A 15159-nucleotide genomic window follows, 5' to 3' on the forward strand; every position below is an offset into this window, starting at 1 on the left:
CTGTGTTCGGCGCTGTCAGTCTGCGTTGAAATATACAAAGTAATTAGAGCTGACACCTCTTTTTGCTTCATAGCAGCGCTATTACGGCTCTCCAAGTCTATGTGCGTGGTCTGAATACAACACCCACCGCGGAAACAAATCTGAGCCTCGCTGAAGTCTTGAAGAGACAGAACATGATTCGTGATCGGCAGAAGGCTACACGTTCTACTAGCTTAACCAAATCTCAAGTTAGAGCAATCGGTTGAATATTGTGGAGATCAAAACCCTTCCTCTGCTCTTTTAGCAGTAAAAGTTTTTTCGCTGTTTTTCAATTTTATAGAATCCAGGCTCTTTCCAAAGATCAACTGACAATCTGCAAGAGGTCCGGGGCAAAGTCTTGCATTACTTATTGGAGCATGCTCACTGTTACTCTATCAAACCCAGGTGCAGCCGACTGCAGAAAATTTACTACAGACGCTGAATCAGATAAAGAGACCTTAGTGAAGTGTGCACCAAAATGAAGTGGGGTTGATGGAAACGCAGTGCGAGCATGAAAATGCGCAGCAAGGCCTTGACCTTTGGACTCCAGTTGGTCTTTCCCTTCCCGAGGGGGCAACAGTGTGGACAGAATGATATAAGAAGAGGGAACAGCGTTAGTACGTTACCTGTATCTATCGAGAGACTTCCGGTTGACTGGCGTTAGACAAATAGGTGTTCAGATTTGCACTGTGATCATCCTTAGCCTTAGATATTGTTTTTTTTTTAAGATGCTGCATAGAATTTGCAATTTATCCAGTTCTTAGGGCACTGGTTATGCGCTAGGCTCTTCCATGCCCCAGTGCTTTTACTTCTTCTATCAGTGCGCGAGAAGAGAGACTGCTCAGTTCACGAGGAAGAAGAAAGCTGTGTGCCCTGCAGCGGAGCCCAGCAGCCCAGCAATGAATTTTGCTCGCCAGTGGTTTCGCAATGAGCGCAAGCGGCCGAGGAGCGAAAGGTAGGCACTGCTCGAGGTCTTGTTCCTTGTTGTCTTTAGCGCACGGGGAGCAAAATGGGAAATCGCGTGCAAATGAAGAGAATGCCTTAGATGGATATATCTTGCTTTTGGTGTCGAGGAAGTGGCGCTTATCACCTTTTGCCATGAATACGTAGTTTTGAAATAGTGAATAATTCTAATAATAAAGAAATTATAAGGAAACGAAGGCAGAGTACTTATCTTGCCGATGGTGGAAAGCTATTTGCGCCACAACGGAAGGGATGTACAGTCATTGCGATGAATATACAGCACAAGGAGTTCATGTGTGAGCCCTAGAGAAAGGCTGGTTTTGCACCATCACTGGAGGGAACTAGCGTAATCGGCCCTCCCGAATCTAGGACTGCCAGATGTGCTTGAGAGACTCACTACATGGCTTGGAAGAAAACCACTTGGGCTATATATTTTTGACAGAAGGCTGTACTGCATTAGTGTATGTTGCTAGGCTAGTTGGTTCTGCCTGTGAACTCTTAAAAATCGCTACATGGCGCTTGTGCTTGTCGTCTTCTTTTTTTTGTGTGTTCATGCAGCATCTTGTTGAAGAGTTCACAGAGAACTGACGAGGGAGAGAGGGGGAGAACGACGATACACAGAGGCGTCGCAGTGCAGTGCTCGGGAATCAATTTTACCACCTGGGGCTGTTCAACGTTGCAGGGACACCGCACTGGCCAAGGGCGTCTTTTGAACTTTGCCGCCCTCGATACGCGGCCGTCGTGGCCGAACTGTTGCAGCATCACCAAACCTGCGATTATCCATTCTTGTGCAGATGTTAATAGGAATATCGTCACAGGCAGCCTACGATAAACATGCGAGGGTTGCTGCGGACATTGCCACCGCTGGTGTTTGATTTTCAAGCAGTTATTTTGCACTACTTGCAGCGTAGGGAGGGGCTGGATTTTGAAAAGCATCGGGCATTAGCCAAGTATCTGCAGGTCTGAAAGTGCTGTATGTGCCATGTGGCAAAGGTACACTTAACAATCGCCAAACGTGCGATGGTTTCTGGAAAAATTGTGTACATTTTCTTGTGTGAACCCGAAACGAGAAACTATTTGCAGTCGAATGCTCCCCATAAAGAATCAGTTGCGTTCGCCCTCTCGCAGCCCTGTGTACGTGCTGAGATTCGACCGTCCGCCAAGACGCTCTGAAGAAGACGACTACCAAGACGTCCACTTCGCCCTCTGGAAGCAGCGTTTCGAGGGGAAAAACGCCATCGCATTCTCCATCGTGCTCGCACTGCTCTTAGGAGCCGCCGCGTGCTTCGCCTTTGGAACGAACTCCGTAAGTTGTTTGATGTCAATTTCTTGCGTGTTAGGACGGGGGTCTCTTCCAGCAGTGCAAATTCTCCATTTTAGGCTACATTCGCGAGAGTATTTCGTGCGTTTTTCTTGTTCAAAGCGCACACTGTAGGCATCATTCGGAAGCTTAATGTCTACTCTGTCAATCGATGCACACCACTATAGCGTACATAAATAACCAACTGCACAAGAGGGGCTATTGCAGATGATGAAGTCAATAGTGTCGTTATTTTGACACAAATCTGAGAACAGTTGTGAAGAAACTACTTCAGTTAGGAAAGTTTCACGTGACCTACATATAGTTATATATTTATCTTCCATTATTTGGCCTGAATATGGAAGTTCGTTGAATTGTGTCAGATCAGCAGCTTTTTAAATAAAGGAGATTTTGGTTACTATGGGCTTGAGTATCTGTTTAGTATTAGGATGCACAGCATCAATGTTTGTACCACTTGAAACTTACAACATACAAGTGCATTGTGCGAAGTTTAATCAATTTATTTACATTCGTTCATGTTAAGCCGCTAAGCCTTACTAGCCCTATTACAAGAAAACCAGTCGTCGTGTTTAGTGTGTGTACTCTCATATAGTAGAGAAAATCTCAACGATGGGCAAGAAAATAGGGCGATGTCATCAAGCGGTGCTATGATGCACACAGCAAGAAAAGCAGTGCCAATTAAGACAATAATTTGCATGTTCGTTTATCTTATATATTTACTACCGACTGATCTTCACGCCGAATCGCATTTCCAAGTACATTCGCACCACATTTGAGCAACCGCTTGACGTACGGTATTTTGGGTGGTGTCAAACAATTTCTCTTTGTATATCGCGCACATGTGTAAGTCATGCTGCAGTCTAGCTAGTGAGAGGAATTAAAACCGACGACATACGCACCTTCATCTGTATGCCTTCCCAGACTCTACCTCGTCTTCTAAGGCACGTTTTAGATGCCCATCGAGATGTCAGACAGTTACTGCACCAATTTGTTTCCTCAAAAACCAATTTTCGTATTAAAATTAGACGCAGCCGTTCGTGGTACACCCTTCCGGTTGGTGCCACGTGATTTCTCAGGTTCAAGGCTAGCTCACGAAAGTTATTCGAAGCGAGTGTTCGAGTGTTTCACTCGGGCCTTTGTGCATTCAGCGTTTCCAGAATCAGCGTTCTGAGGCTCGTCCTCGTTTCACTTTTCAGTGCGAAAACTCAGACATGATCGAACGCAGACACACTGATGATTTAGCCTTGATTGCACGTAAGCAGTCTTACGTGCCCTCTCAAGTTTTTGATTGCCTTTCCAATTTGCAGATCGTGAGGCAGTAATACAGAACTCTTCAAACTGAAACGGCAGTTAAAACGAGTTAATGATTTAAACTTGACTAACCTTCATACACTGCTCTAGTATATTCTCCGCTCCAAGTGGCAAAAACATTGATGCCACGCACCCCGATACTCAGATGCTCAAGCCCAAAGTAGCCACATTTTGCTACAGTTAAAAGGCGGACTTCAAACAGGAATTCACTTACGCACATTTAAATATATACGTTACTAGATAAACATCCATTTGATGTGTAGGCCACAAAAAACTGTCTTCCTCGAAGTAGTTTGTTCAGAATTCTTCTGTGAGCTTGGTCATATCAAAAAAACCTGTGCCTCCATCACCTGAATTACCCCCTTTTGTGCAGTTGATCATGCAGCTACACTACAGCGGTGTGCATTGATTGACAGGTTGTGCATTAGGCTTGCGAATGATGCCTACATTATCCTGTGCACATTGCAGGCATCACACGATCCCATAAAAGCGCGGGACGGAGGCTAAGAAACTTGCCCAGCGCTAACCTGCCTCTGCATGTAGCCGAAGAATTAAAAAGAACAGTACACATTTGTATAACGGGATTTGATTAAAATCATACTGGTGACTGAAGTACTGTTTGTAAGGCCTCGTACAATTTTGGCACACCTATATTAGTTCACAACACACACACAGATTCTGCAGTCACGGTGGTCCAGTAGTTATGGCGCTAGGCTGCTGACCCAAAAGATATGGGTTTGATACCGGCCGCGGCGATTGAATTTCAATGGAGGCAAAATTATAGAGGCCCATGTACTGCGCAATGTCAATGCACGTTAAAGAACCCCAGGTGGTCGATATTTCCGGAGCCCTTCACCACGGCGTCCCTCATAGCCTGAGTCAGTTTGAGACTTAAACCCCCATAAACCATAAACCAAGCATAATTTGATCTGTAGTGACAGCAACCTCAGTCACACACACATACAGGGTTTTTAATGCATGCAACAATCAGCAAGCTGGTAGACAGAAAGTGGTTTGTAAAGTTAGCTGCTGGTTAGGCGGTTTTTTAACACTCAGTAATGTACGAGTATGTGTCCCTAGCGGTTGTTTCCGCGAAGCCTGCTCTCGTTATGGTTGAGATATACTTGATCCGTGCTTTCACTTGCACCAACTAATGACGATACCGCGGTCTTTGACTCCTTCTTTCTACACAAATTTCTTTCCATTAGGGATCTCGGTGACCAACATACCTGGCGTTGAGCTTCTGTCTGCCTTCTTTAACAAAACACCTCGGCCACGTTGTCTTTTCCGGGTGTCACGCCCAATCGAGCCCCGGTGTGGCTCACCAAGGGTAGTCTTCAAAAATCAGAAGAGAAGCCGGTAATAAAAATGGCTGGTGGTGTGGCACTGATAAACCTTAAATATTTTGTGAAGCACAGTTCTTTTTAGGTGCACACCACTGCGATGTACCTGAAAACGCGATTGAGGTCCACACTGACCCAGGGAGCCAGTTCTGCGCGTCTTGAATTTTTTCATCGTCAGTGTACGCTGGCAGCCCATGCTCCACTGCCGCATTTCTGCAGACATGTTGTCAACGCGGACGGGTATTGCTCTAATGCTTTGTTTCTGTCGCAGCGTTGTTCACAGCAACGCATGGAGTACAAATCTCGTTGTCACTACCACCACATATTCAAAGCGTGAATATTAGTTTTGTAGTAGTACTAGTTAAAGAACATGATATGAAATGCAGAGAGCAAGGGTGTGTTGCAGCATAACACGAGGCGTAATTGGCTGCTGCCATAGCATAGTTCTCTCAAGCAGTAGCCAGTGAAGCTGTCTATTCGCGACGCCGCGGGTTGGAATTTCAGTCGAAGATTTGTTTTACTTAATTTACTTAGCGCGAACCCACAAATATCACAAGTTCTTGCTCGGGGTCTACCCACCAGAATAGTGCTTATTGTTTCACTCACTCTCTCTGCCGCGCTATTTTTATATGTGGGGCAGGACGTTCCAAGCAACCCATGCGCATAATAGGCTGTGTTCCACGCTCATGTTCAACTTTCAAGGGCAAGGCTGTCGGTTAGAGTGATATATGCTTTCAATTGATAAGTGTGCGCAGTGGCTGTTGACGTCAAGAGGGAGTCATATTCACCGCCAGCGAAGTGTTCTCTCAATCGTATATGATGGCACCTGCGCCACCGCCGCGACCGGAAGTTCCGAAAAAACGTAGCTTAAAATAATGGCGCTTTTCTATGCTTTTTGATTGAAAAAAGCTGTCATTATTTTCATGGCACAAAATTTTAGCGGATGTTCCGCAAATTCTTGCAGTAGCTATTGCCCCAGGGAATTTTTTTTCGGGCAGCAGAAATCGTCCTCTGGCAGATAGTCGTTGCCGTCGGGTTTCCCATGGTAAAATGAACCAAACCAGCGGATTTTGATCTCTGTTGGATCAGAAGGCGTAACAATGAATTCAGAAACACTTTGTGCACGCCCAAACAACAAATATTACGACAATTCTTCGGCTATAATTATGCCGGAAAGGATTACAAGATAGTCATCATAATGAGTCTTTGCGGTAACGATTTTAATTAGTTCGAAGGATTACGTCAGCGTAAATCCGCGTCAATAATTGCAAACTGTAATTGTGCTGACGTAATCTATGGAAACTCAGTAGAAAGGAAGATGAAGCTTGGCTGCAGGAATTGAATGCGGCTTTTCGAAACTGACGGGCAGAGATGAGGTGTCCCTTGGTGTAAGCACTTCGCAAGACAGATCAGGAATGGCAAACAGATGGTGAATGCAAACGCAGGGGGAAAAGAATGGCTTAGTTATTATCGAAGCAGTGGAAACATTTGTTACGCGCACGGGTGTGCATGTGTACCTCCCTGCTAAAAAAACAGCTGCATTCATTTAATTGAAATTCTCGCTTGCCGCAAATTCTCGGTTAAGATGTTCAGTTCAGTCGTGTTCTGTAGATGCATACATTAACTATATTGTCACGTTTTATTTCTTGCATCAGCTGAAGTCAGCAGGTATTGTTTCGACTTATGCAGCTGCTACCTGGATGGCTGGAACTACGTTTATTACATGGAAAAAAATTGCCGCTGGTTTAGCTTTGGTTAAACCTGGAGTGACGCGATAGCTAACGCTCGCCGAGTGGAACATGGTCACGTGACCAACCACGTGACGAACCACATGGTCAGCCACGGTGCCGCGCTGCCGGCAGCTGCTCCGCACCACGTGACCAACCACGTGAGAGCGTGGCGGGGCAGCCAGAGGGTGTTGCGCAGCCATAGGGTGGTGGCGCCATTACAAGGTTGCGCGCCGCCAAAGGGCGGCGCACCGCTAACAGGTTGCGCGCCACGCTGAAGGCTCGGAATGCTAGTGTAATATAGCTATTGCTACAAAAATAAATCTTCCTGCGTCATTCCATACTGTCCCAGGAGTCCACGGGCTTGTGCTTCACATAAAGCCCGATCCACCAGCCATTTCTTGCCGACGGGCTGAGCGGTGCGTAAAGCATCCTCCCAGGAAGAATGGGTTCGATTGGGGAGGGGGGTATTGTCTGTGGGAAGGACATTCCGAAAAATAGTGGAAAAGTATTGATGTTGGCCTGGCACAGGTGTTACAGTGAGGAGGGAAGCATGAGACGCGATAGGGTGAAATAAAGCAGCCCGTCTATAATTTTCGCCATGTGGCGCTGGATAAGGGCTACAAAGTACTGTGGGGTGGTGATAGTGTCATGTGGGTGATTTTGTAGAATGTGGTGATTTGATTATATGTAGGAGGGACCGAGGTGGCCTCTTGCGCAGGGTTGGGTGCCTGATCGCATGGGGTCCGAGAGGAGAGTTCTCTCTCCAGCGCATGAACACGCTCATTACCGGGGATCGAGGCATGCCCAGGCATCCACGACAGATTAACCGTTTGGCAGAGATAGTATGCTGTGGAAAGATAATGATGTGTGGCCGGCGTCGCCATACCCTTTAGGTAGTGGCGGTATGCGGCCTGGTAATCTGTGCAAATTTCGGTTGTTTTTGTCAACGGTGGAGTGGGCAAGCAAAAGTGCGATGGCGGCTCCTACCGCCTGTGCAGGCGATAGTTCGGATAATGGCGGCGGCCCCCACTGTGCCGTCTTCATACGCTGCGACTGCCGTGAAAAATCCTACTTTAGTATTTTCTGTCGCGTCGACATAAAGGATATCGGAGCGGCCGCTGTAAGTTTTGGAGTAACAGCTCGCTCGAGCCTGCCGCCTACTCTAATGGAGGCTAGGGATCATATTGCGTGATAGGAGCTTCTGGTATATGTGATCCTGCGTGCGCAGAGAAATCATTTAAGGTGTAGGGCAAGGGGTAGGAATGGCTGTTGAGACAGAGATTTCACAGTAGGCTTTGTCCTCTTTCCGTGCGACTCAGGCGGACCAATTGGTTGGGACGTTAAGCCTCTATTAATTGGATCACGATATTGTGGGTACCAGTGGACATGTGACGCTTCATCCTAACCTTCCGCGGAAGACGTTGGGTGGAAGTGACAGCTGTGCGTATTATGTCTGCCTGTTGTGTTTAGCGCGGAGTGAGCATGTGGTATTGGAGGTGGTATATAATGCGGCTAATGATTAATGAATTGGTCATATTGAGGGTCTCGCGTTCAGACAGCCCATGATTGTGTGCTGCCACGCGCCTGATTAGTGACGCGACCAGTTTGGTCTGTCTTTGGAAGAGCTGAAGGGTTCAACGTTCAATTTGGCTTCCGTGCAAACATCTCAGCGCAAGACGTACTTCTCACCCTTAGAGTCTCTCTTTTACACTAAGCGCAATAATGTCGCTACGCGAGCCATACTGGCCCTCGATAATCATAAGGCTTTCGACACAATAAGCCATGATCATATACTGACGACTTTAGCCACCACTGGCTGTGGCACCCGCACGTGGTAAAATGTTCCGGCCTTCCTTCAGAGACGCACGGCAGTACTCCACCTTGGGGATATCACCTACCAGCCTCTCCCCCTGCCTAAATGGGGAATCCCACAGGGGCGGTCCTATCACCGTAAATTGTTCACATTTTCCTAGCGCCACTGCCAATGGCTCTTGCTGCTGTGCTATTCCAGGGCTCCACACACCCGTATACGCGGGCGATATTTCTCTATGGACAACGTGAGGAGCCCTTGGAACAGCCGAGGATATCCTTCAATTTGCTATATACATCAACACCACCCGTTTAGCAATCAGAGGCCTCATTTTCTCTCCAACTAAATCGAAACTCTTGCAGTTGAAACCCCTCCGCAGTGATCCCCTATTGAACTGCACATGTACGGGAATACAGTGCCCATTGTGTCTCAGGTGAAGATTCTCGGCCTTCTCATTAACAACACATTCGATGCAACCGCCACCCTTCTGCTGCTGCAACTCGCGTTAAATATTTACATGGTACAGAAAGAAAATGAAAACTGAAAATTGGTTTTTGAGGAAACGAAATGGCGCAGTAATTGTCTCACATATCTCGGTGGACACCCGAACCGCGCTGCAAGGGAAAGGATGAAGGATGGAGTGGTAGATAAAAAGAAGAAAGAGGTGCCGTAGTGGAGGTCTCCGGACACCTGTTGATCTTTAAGGTGCATTGGCATCGCACAGCACGCTGGCGTATTTTGCGTTTCGCCTTCTTTGAAACGCGGCCGCCGCGGTACAGAACAGACCAAGCGAGTACATTTTTGTTTCCTGGCATGTGTGCAGAAGGCCAAGGAATCCGCGCTGCACCACCATCCCTTGACGGATTTAGCTGAATCTACAACAGTACTGATGGCGACAAAGCAGGTAAGTATCCACAATTTGTAGCATAAATGTTGATTGTGTTTACGAGCCCCGGAAAAAAACTGGCATGATTGAAGCCGTGAGGACAAGGATGATGTTGAATTGATTCCTCTGTTCGCTGGCTAGGGGAAACAAATATTGCGTGTAAACGACATCATCAGCTATCGAGGAAAAGCGAACGTGGTCTCAGTAGTGTTGAATTTATTACAGATATGTACGCATGACGAACCTTGCCATAAAACTGACATAATATTACCACTAAGGCGTTCTGAGATAAATAATGTTCATGCTCGCAAGCTATACACTTGTGATTTATGCTTAAGGGTGGACACACGTGAGGGGGCCCTTTTTGCTAGGTAATTCTTGGTAGAGAGAAAACAGTAAAATAACCCATAGCTTCTAAGGAAAGAGAGACGCTATACCTGACGTATTTTAAAATGTGTGCACATTCTTACCTGTACCTAATTCAAGAATCACTGCGCGTGTGGTTTTGGTATAAATAGTTGTAATTTACGCAGTGCTGTCTCCCTATTGGCCCCATTTGGCGGAAAAGCCGATGTTCCTCTTATGCTGAAATTTTAGCATGATATTATGGAAAAGAAGAGTAGCTACTTATCGGTTTCGTTGAGCTTCCGTTTCTGGTAAGAACACTTTTGTGATCGCCACGCTTGTTGGCTTCACTGGAGAAAAAGCCATTTCCCAGTGATCTCCAATCAGGCATAATTCCCAGATCGGTAGAGACAGGTCATAACACCTTGTGACTTCGTCACAACCTGTACACCATGGCACGTGGAACCTGCTCACCGGCATGTGAGATAACAGCCCTCCGTGCAAGTGGCAGTGAAATAAAATAAAGTAAATTCAATGAAGCTGCCACCTCCCAAGCGTGGCGCTGCATGTGACCTTAGCAGCAGGTGTCGATGAGCAACCTGGGTCTAAGAAGCCCAACTGGTGGCTCTGTTTGCAACATCCACCAGCCGGGGTAGTGGCGCATCCCTTATACGCTGCACCACTGCGCCAGCAGCGGTATTAGAACTTCCCGTGATCTAATAATTTTACTTAGAGGGTCGCGACGTCACAAGCACTTTGTGAACACCAACGGAGCTATTATAAAGCACCACCAATTTCGAAAATCTGAATACCTCAGAAATTTGGAGGTTAGCCTATCCCGAAAATTGCAGACATCCAAAATTATGGAAGTTGGCCCAACCCAGACAGTGCATTAAAATGGATTAGTGCGTTTTTGCGTGTGCACTAAGATGAACAGTGGGTCGAATAGTATAACCAGATATGATAATCCAACGGAAGGTACTTGAATCTTCCAGAAGGCGATGACTCATGTGTACTGAATGGAGGCAATGTAATCAACTTCAACCAGAGGTTTTGCGTAAAAATCGCAAAAAGACATTAAAATCACTGTCGACACCATAAGCAACCTAAACTCTCTCATGTTTTTTTTTTAGAACCATGGTTAAGAAAACTACCATGTTTTTCGTCAAACCACTTTGTTCTCATTTCAAACAGGATTGTCATCGCGGCTGGATGTGGGTTTATCTGTCTGTAGCAGCTTAATTTTGTATATTTTGCTAACACTGGTGACTATGGGGAACTTGCGCTGAGGTTTGCGGTGCCGATCGCAGCGCCATAACACACTGCCTAGCGAGAAGAGCAAGCAGTTTTTGGTATTACTATCAGTTCTTTTCCGCGCCTCCTTCAGGCGCTTATTGGCGTGAGCCTCCGCGCTCTGTCGATGGCGCACGTGCCATGCGTCAGCTATCTGGGCTACGCCGAGAGAAGCTAGGCCATGAATGCTGTCGGCCAAACACGGATATCTAATCGCGCAGAAAGTGTTCTCGCGTTTGCAGCGGCCCAAGCAGCTGACAAAAGCAGTTTTGAGTCACCGAATGAAACAATTGCAGTGCCACCTTCGCAGCGCAGGTTCCCCATGAAAATTAGGCACTTTCCTTAATGTTGATAAAACTGTAAACTTTTAAATATTTGCCAAAAGACGTTCAGAGTAATCAGCCTACTTGGGCAAGATTAGTCTGCGGCAATATCTAATGTAGAACTTCTTGCTGGGCGAGCTGGTGCATAGCTTTCTTGGGATGGCGGTGCGCACACGACAGGACGAACACAAAAAAAGTAGAAGATGGCAGATGGAGCGCAATCTGTCATCTGTCAGCTGTCTCTATTTCTGATCTTCTACATTTTCCTGTGTTCGTCCTTTGTGTGCGCACCGCCATCACAAGAAAGGCAATATCTAAACCGCCGTCTTAAGACGCCCTCTGCCAGGCTTGTATGAACGGCGCGATTGATCAGGGTGCATTACGGAGAAAATCAAATTGCTGGTTCATATTAATAGCATATCCGTTGTCCACCTGACTTAAGCCGGGTAATCGGTCAGCGCCAGACTGCTCGGCAAATGCTGTTTGTGCTGCTGTGGCTGCAAAATATGAAAGGAGAAACATGTGAAGAGTGGCTGGCACCAGCAGGGTCAAAGCACTAGCGGTCCTTGGATCGGCAGGAAGCGCGACTACTTTTAACAAGAAGGTTGCATTAAAGGCGCATGAAGAAGGCTGCCGAAATACTGTATCTTAGTTACTGCCACCCTTCCAATGGTGCAGGAGTCGCAAACGAGTGGAAAGGACACGGTTACGGCCGGCGCACGTTCCACGCCTGTATCGGAAGCTGGGAGCCATCATGGCCGCAACCAGGCACGACGGACAGAATTAGAAGCTGACGAAACCACAAGCCGACCTCACGGTGGATCCGTGGTCGTCTCGTCTCCAGAGCAGAACACCCCCGCTACTCAGCGAGGGCTGGGCTGACAACTATTTCGAATTACAGTCCTCGCTTGAGCTTTTGAAGCGAAGTACAGAGCTTTTATTTTTTGTCTTTTCACTGGTTGCAGAGGCGCTGGGTGGAGGGAAAAGACTACGGAGAATGTTGCTGGTGAGAATATTTGAGGAGCGACAGCAACACTACTGTGGCGGATTTCTTAAAGTGGAATACGTATGCTAGAGAAGCAGCGGGGAGGTGTGATGTTCAGGAAGTAAGCATCGTTTGGAGCCTTGGAAGTACGTTTAAAGTCTCATATCGTTCTCTCTCGAAAAGTGACAGTAGTCTTAATTTATTGCACAACATGAGTACGTTGAATTTGTGAGCCGATCAACTATTATCTAAATATCAATAAATATAAAAACAGGCTCCGTTTTTAAAAGAGGTGCCTGCTTCGTATCCGGCTTAGAAACGATGCTGGCAATGTATTCGACGATGGTGTACAATTGCGAATGCATAGAATTCTCGACTGTGCGCTGCGAGGAGGTTCTAATGTCTACACAGAGGTTTCCTTCTAGATTTTTGCGTTTTTAAATGTGCTAATATAGAATTGGTTCAGATTGTTTCAAAGTTCCCCTTACAGTCTTTATGGAAAAAAGGTACAGCACTCCGGCGGAAACGTTTATTCAAACGACTTGCTGATGGCTGAAATATAGCCGCCGAAGTCAAGCAGTTTTGGGCTTATCTCTGCAGCCCGCTCTTTGAAATGTGTCCTTCCCTAGTGCTTGGCGACTAGCCTCAATAAACGAAAATTTCCTTTCTCTACCGCTTTTAGCTGGAGCTGAGGAGTACGTCGGATGCTTATTTTGTAACTTAATTGTATCCTTTCTTGCTTTTTGTACCTGGCACATTTAGAGGGGTATTTCTGTGCTCTTCCTGGCACGAACCTGTCGTTTGCAGAGAGCGAATGTCTGTGCGCCGTGCTTTGCGTGAAATGCGATTATAAAAATTAGAGGATTTGGGCATGGTATTACGAGAGCAGCTTCTGCGTAGACGGTGCGCCAGCCACCGCGCTATGATAAGATGAAAGGGATCACGCAAAGGACAACCGACGCAGAGTTTGGGCAACACAAGAGCATAAGAGGACAAGGACAAGAAACTAAAACCTGACTATTCTTCGTACAAATGGCTACAAAAAGGAGCGGCTGAACACAAAAGAACGAGCACAAAGAGCAGATGACGACGTCGTGGAGCATTCCCTCGCCAGTCAGAATGGTGGGCCAACGAATTGTTCACTGCCTGTATATCGCCGTAGGCGTGCATGTGATGTCTGTGGAATTGATGAGGAGATTGACTTGTGCGCAGGAAAAGCTGCTGCGTTCGCTGACCGCTTATTTTTGATGACCCGAAAGACGTGGATTTCATCCCGGCCGTGCTGGTCGCATTTCAGTGGAGACGAAATGCTAGTCTCGTGCAATGAGTGATGCCAGTGGACGTTAAATAGCCCCAGGTAGTCGAAATTATTTGGAGCCCTTCACTGGGGCGTCCCTCGCAACCTGAGTTCGTTTGGTACGCTAAACCCTATAAACAAAACCAACTTGTGTGCAGAAAGGCTGTCAACAGGCTGTACTGTGCATAATGTATGAAATGCATTTAGTGGAAGTTCTCGGCCACTTGAAGCCCACAGTGTCTAGAAACCACTGCGAACCTGAAGCTCACGAAGGCGAACTTATCAGAAACTTTCAGAAACTGTCCGTGCAAATGATATCCAGGAAACAACAAAGCTCAGTCCCGAGGTGAATTAGAACCAGCGCGGATGGCAACACAGCAGCTCCAGCTCCCGGTTGCTTAGACCCGACGGCTGCCGTCAGATTTTTCAACTGAGCATCTAATATAGTGAAACAATGTTCTATGCATTGTAATCATTCAGAAATGCTGCAGAGGCTGGCATCAAAGACGTATGCAGATAAAAAACACCAAGAAAAACAAACAGCGCTACAGGGAAGGCGAGGCTGAGTACTCCTCCTATGAGGGTCGTGCAATCCGATTTGCAGTTTCTCTCGTCACACACGTCCCGTCCCTGAAATAAGCAATAATTTGTCTAAAATTGAATTTGGCCCTAACAACAGATGCAGAGTGCCGGTGCATATCAGTTATAAGCTGCGCAGTACAACCAGAAAATTTATGAAGCGCTCATCAATCTATTGTGCACAAGTTTGGTATCATACAGAATGAGGAGTAAAATTACCGCGCTTCTTCTAAGTCCGCTGCAAAACATCCCACAAGAGGATGGAGATTTGCAAGTACCATTCGATGTTATCGCAGGTTAGAGACTGGTCGAATCTTTCTATCAGGTTTCTTTACCTCCTGCTTATCGATGGCAGCATTGACGTTTTTGGCGCTCCGCCATGACCCTGTGATATTGTCTTGAGGCAGATAAAGCAGATGCATGCTTTAGAGTATGAGCTCTTCATAGCTCGTTGCTTAGTTTTGTGCCCTCGTTGTTAACGCCGGCCAGAGCATTGGCCGAAAGACGCACGGTCTCTCGCCGTATGCGCGCGGAACGCTGCCTTCGAGGTCAGCAAAAACGAGTGCCGTGCATGTGTGTGTGCGTGTGCGTGCCGTGTGTGTGTGTGCGTGTGTGCGCGTCTGTGTGTGTGTGTGCGTGCGCGCGCGCGCGTGTGTGTGTGCGTGCGTGTGCGTGTGCGTGTTCGTGTTCGTGTTCGTGTGCGTGTGTGTGTGTGTGTGTGCGTGTGTGTGTGTGTGTGTGTGTGTGTTTGTGTGTGTGTGCGCGCGCGTGTGTGCGTGTGTGCGTGTGTGCGTGTGTGTGTGCGTGTGTGTGTGTGTGTGTGTGTGTGTGTGTGTGTGTGTGTGTGTGTGTGTGTGTGTGTGTGTGTGTGTGTGTGTGTGTGTGTGTGTGTGTGTGTGTGTGTGTGTGTGTGTGTGTGTGTGTGTGTGTGTGTGTGTGTGTGTGTGTGTGTGTG

The 15159-nt window shown here is 47.0% G+C and overlaps 1 protein-coding gene across 1 annotated transcript; it reads left to right on the top strand.

Annotated features, from left to right (window-relative positions):
* The first annotated feature begins 880 nt into the window (after positions 1-880).
* Positions 881-12225, top strand: LOC144120200 (uncharacterized). The gene is made up of 4 exons (XM_077652615.1): positions 881-973; positions 2110-2287; positions 9320-9400; positions 12022-12225. Exons 1-4 carry the CDS (start codon positions 918-920, stop codon positions 12223-12225), a joined length of 519 nt encoding a protein of 172 aa, XP_077508741.1. The 5' UTR covers positions 881-917.
* The last annotated feature ends 2934 nt before the right edge of the window (positions 12226-15159 follow it).

Source organism: Amblyomma americanum, chromosome 2 (genome assembly GCF_052857255.1).
Source record: "Amblyomma americanum isolate KBUSLIRL-KWMA chromosome 2, ASM5285725v1, whole genome shotgun sequence".
NCBI classification, from domain to species: Eukaryota; Metazoa; Arthropoda; class Arachnida; order Ixodida; family Ixodidae; genus Amblyomma; species Amblyomma americanum.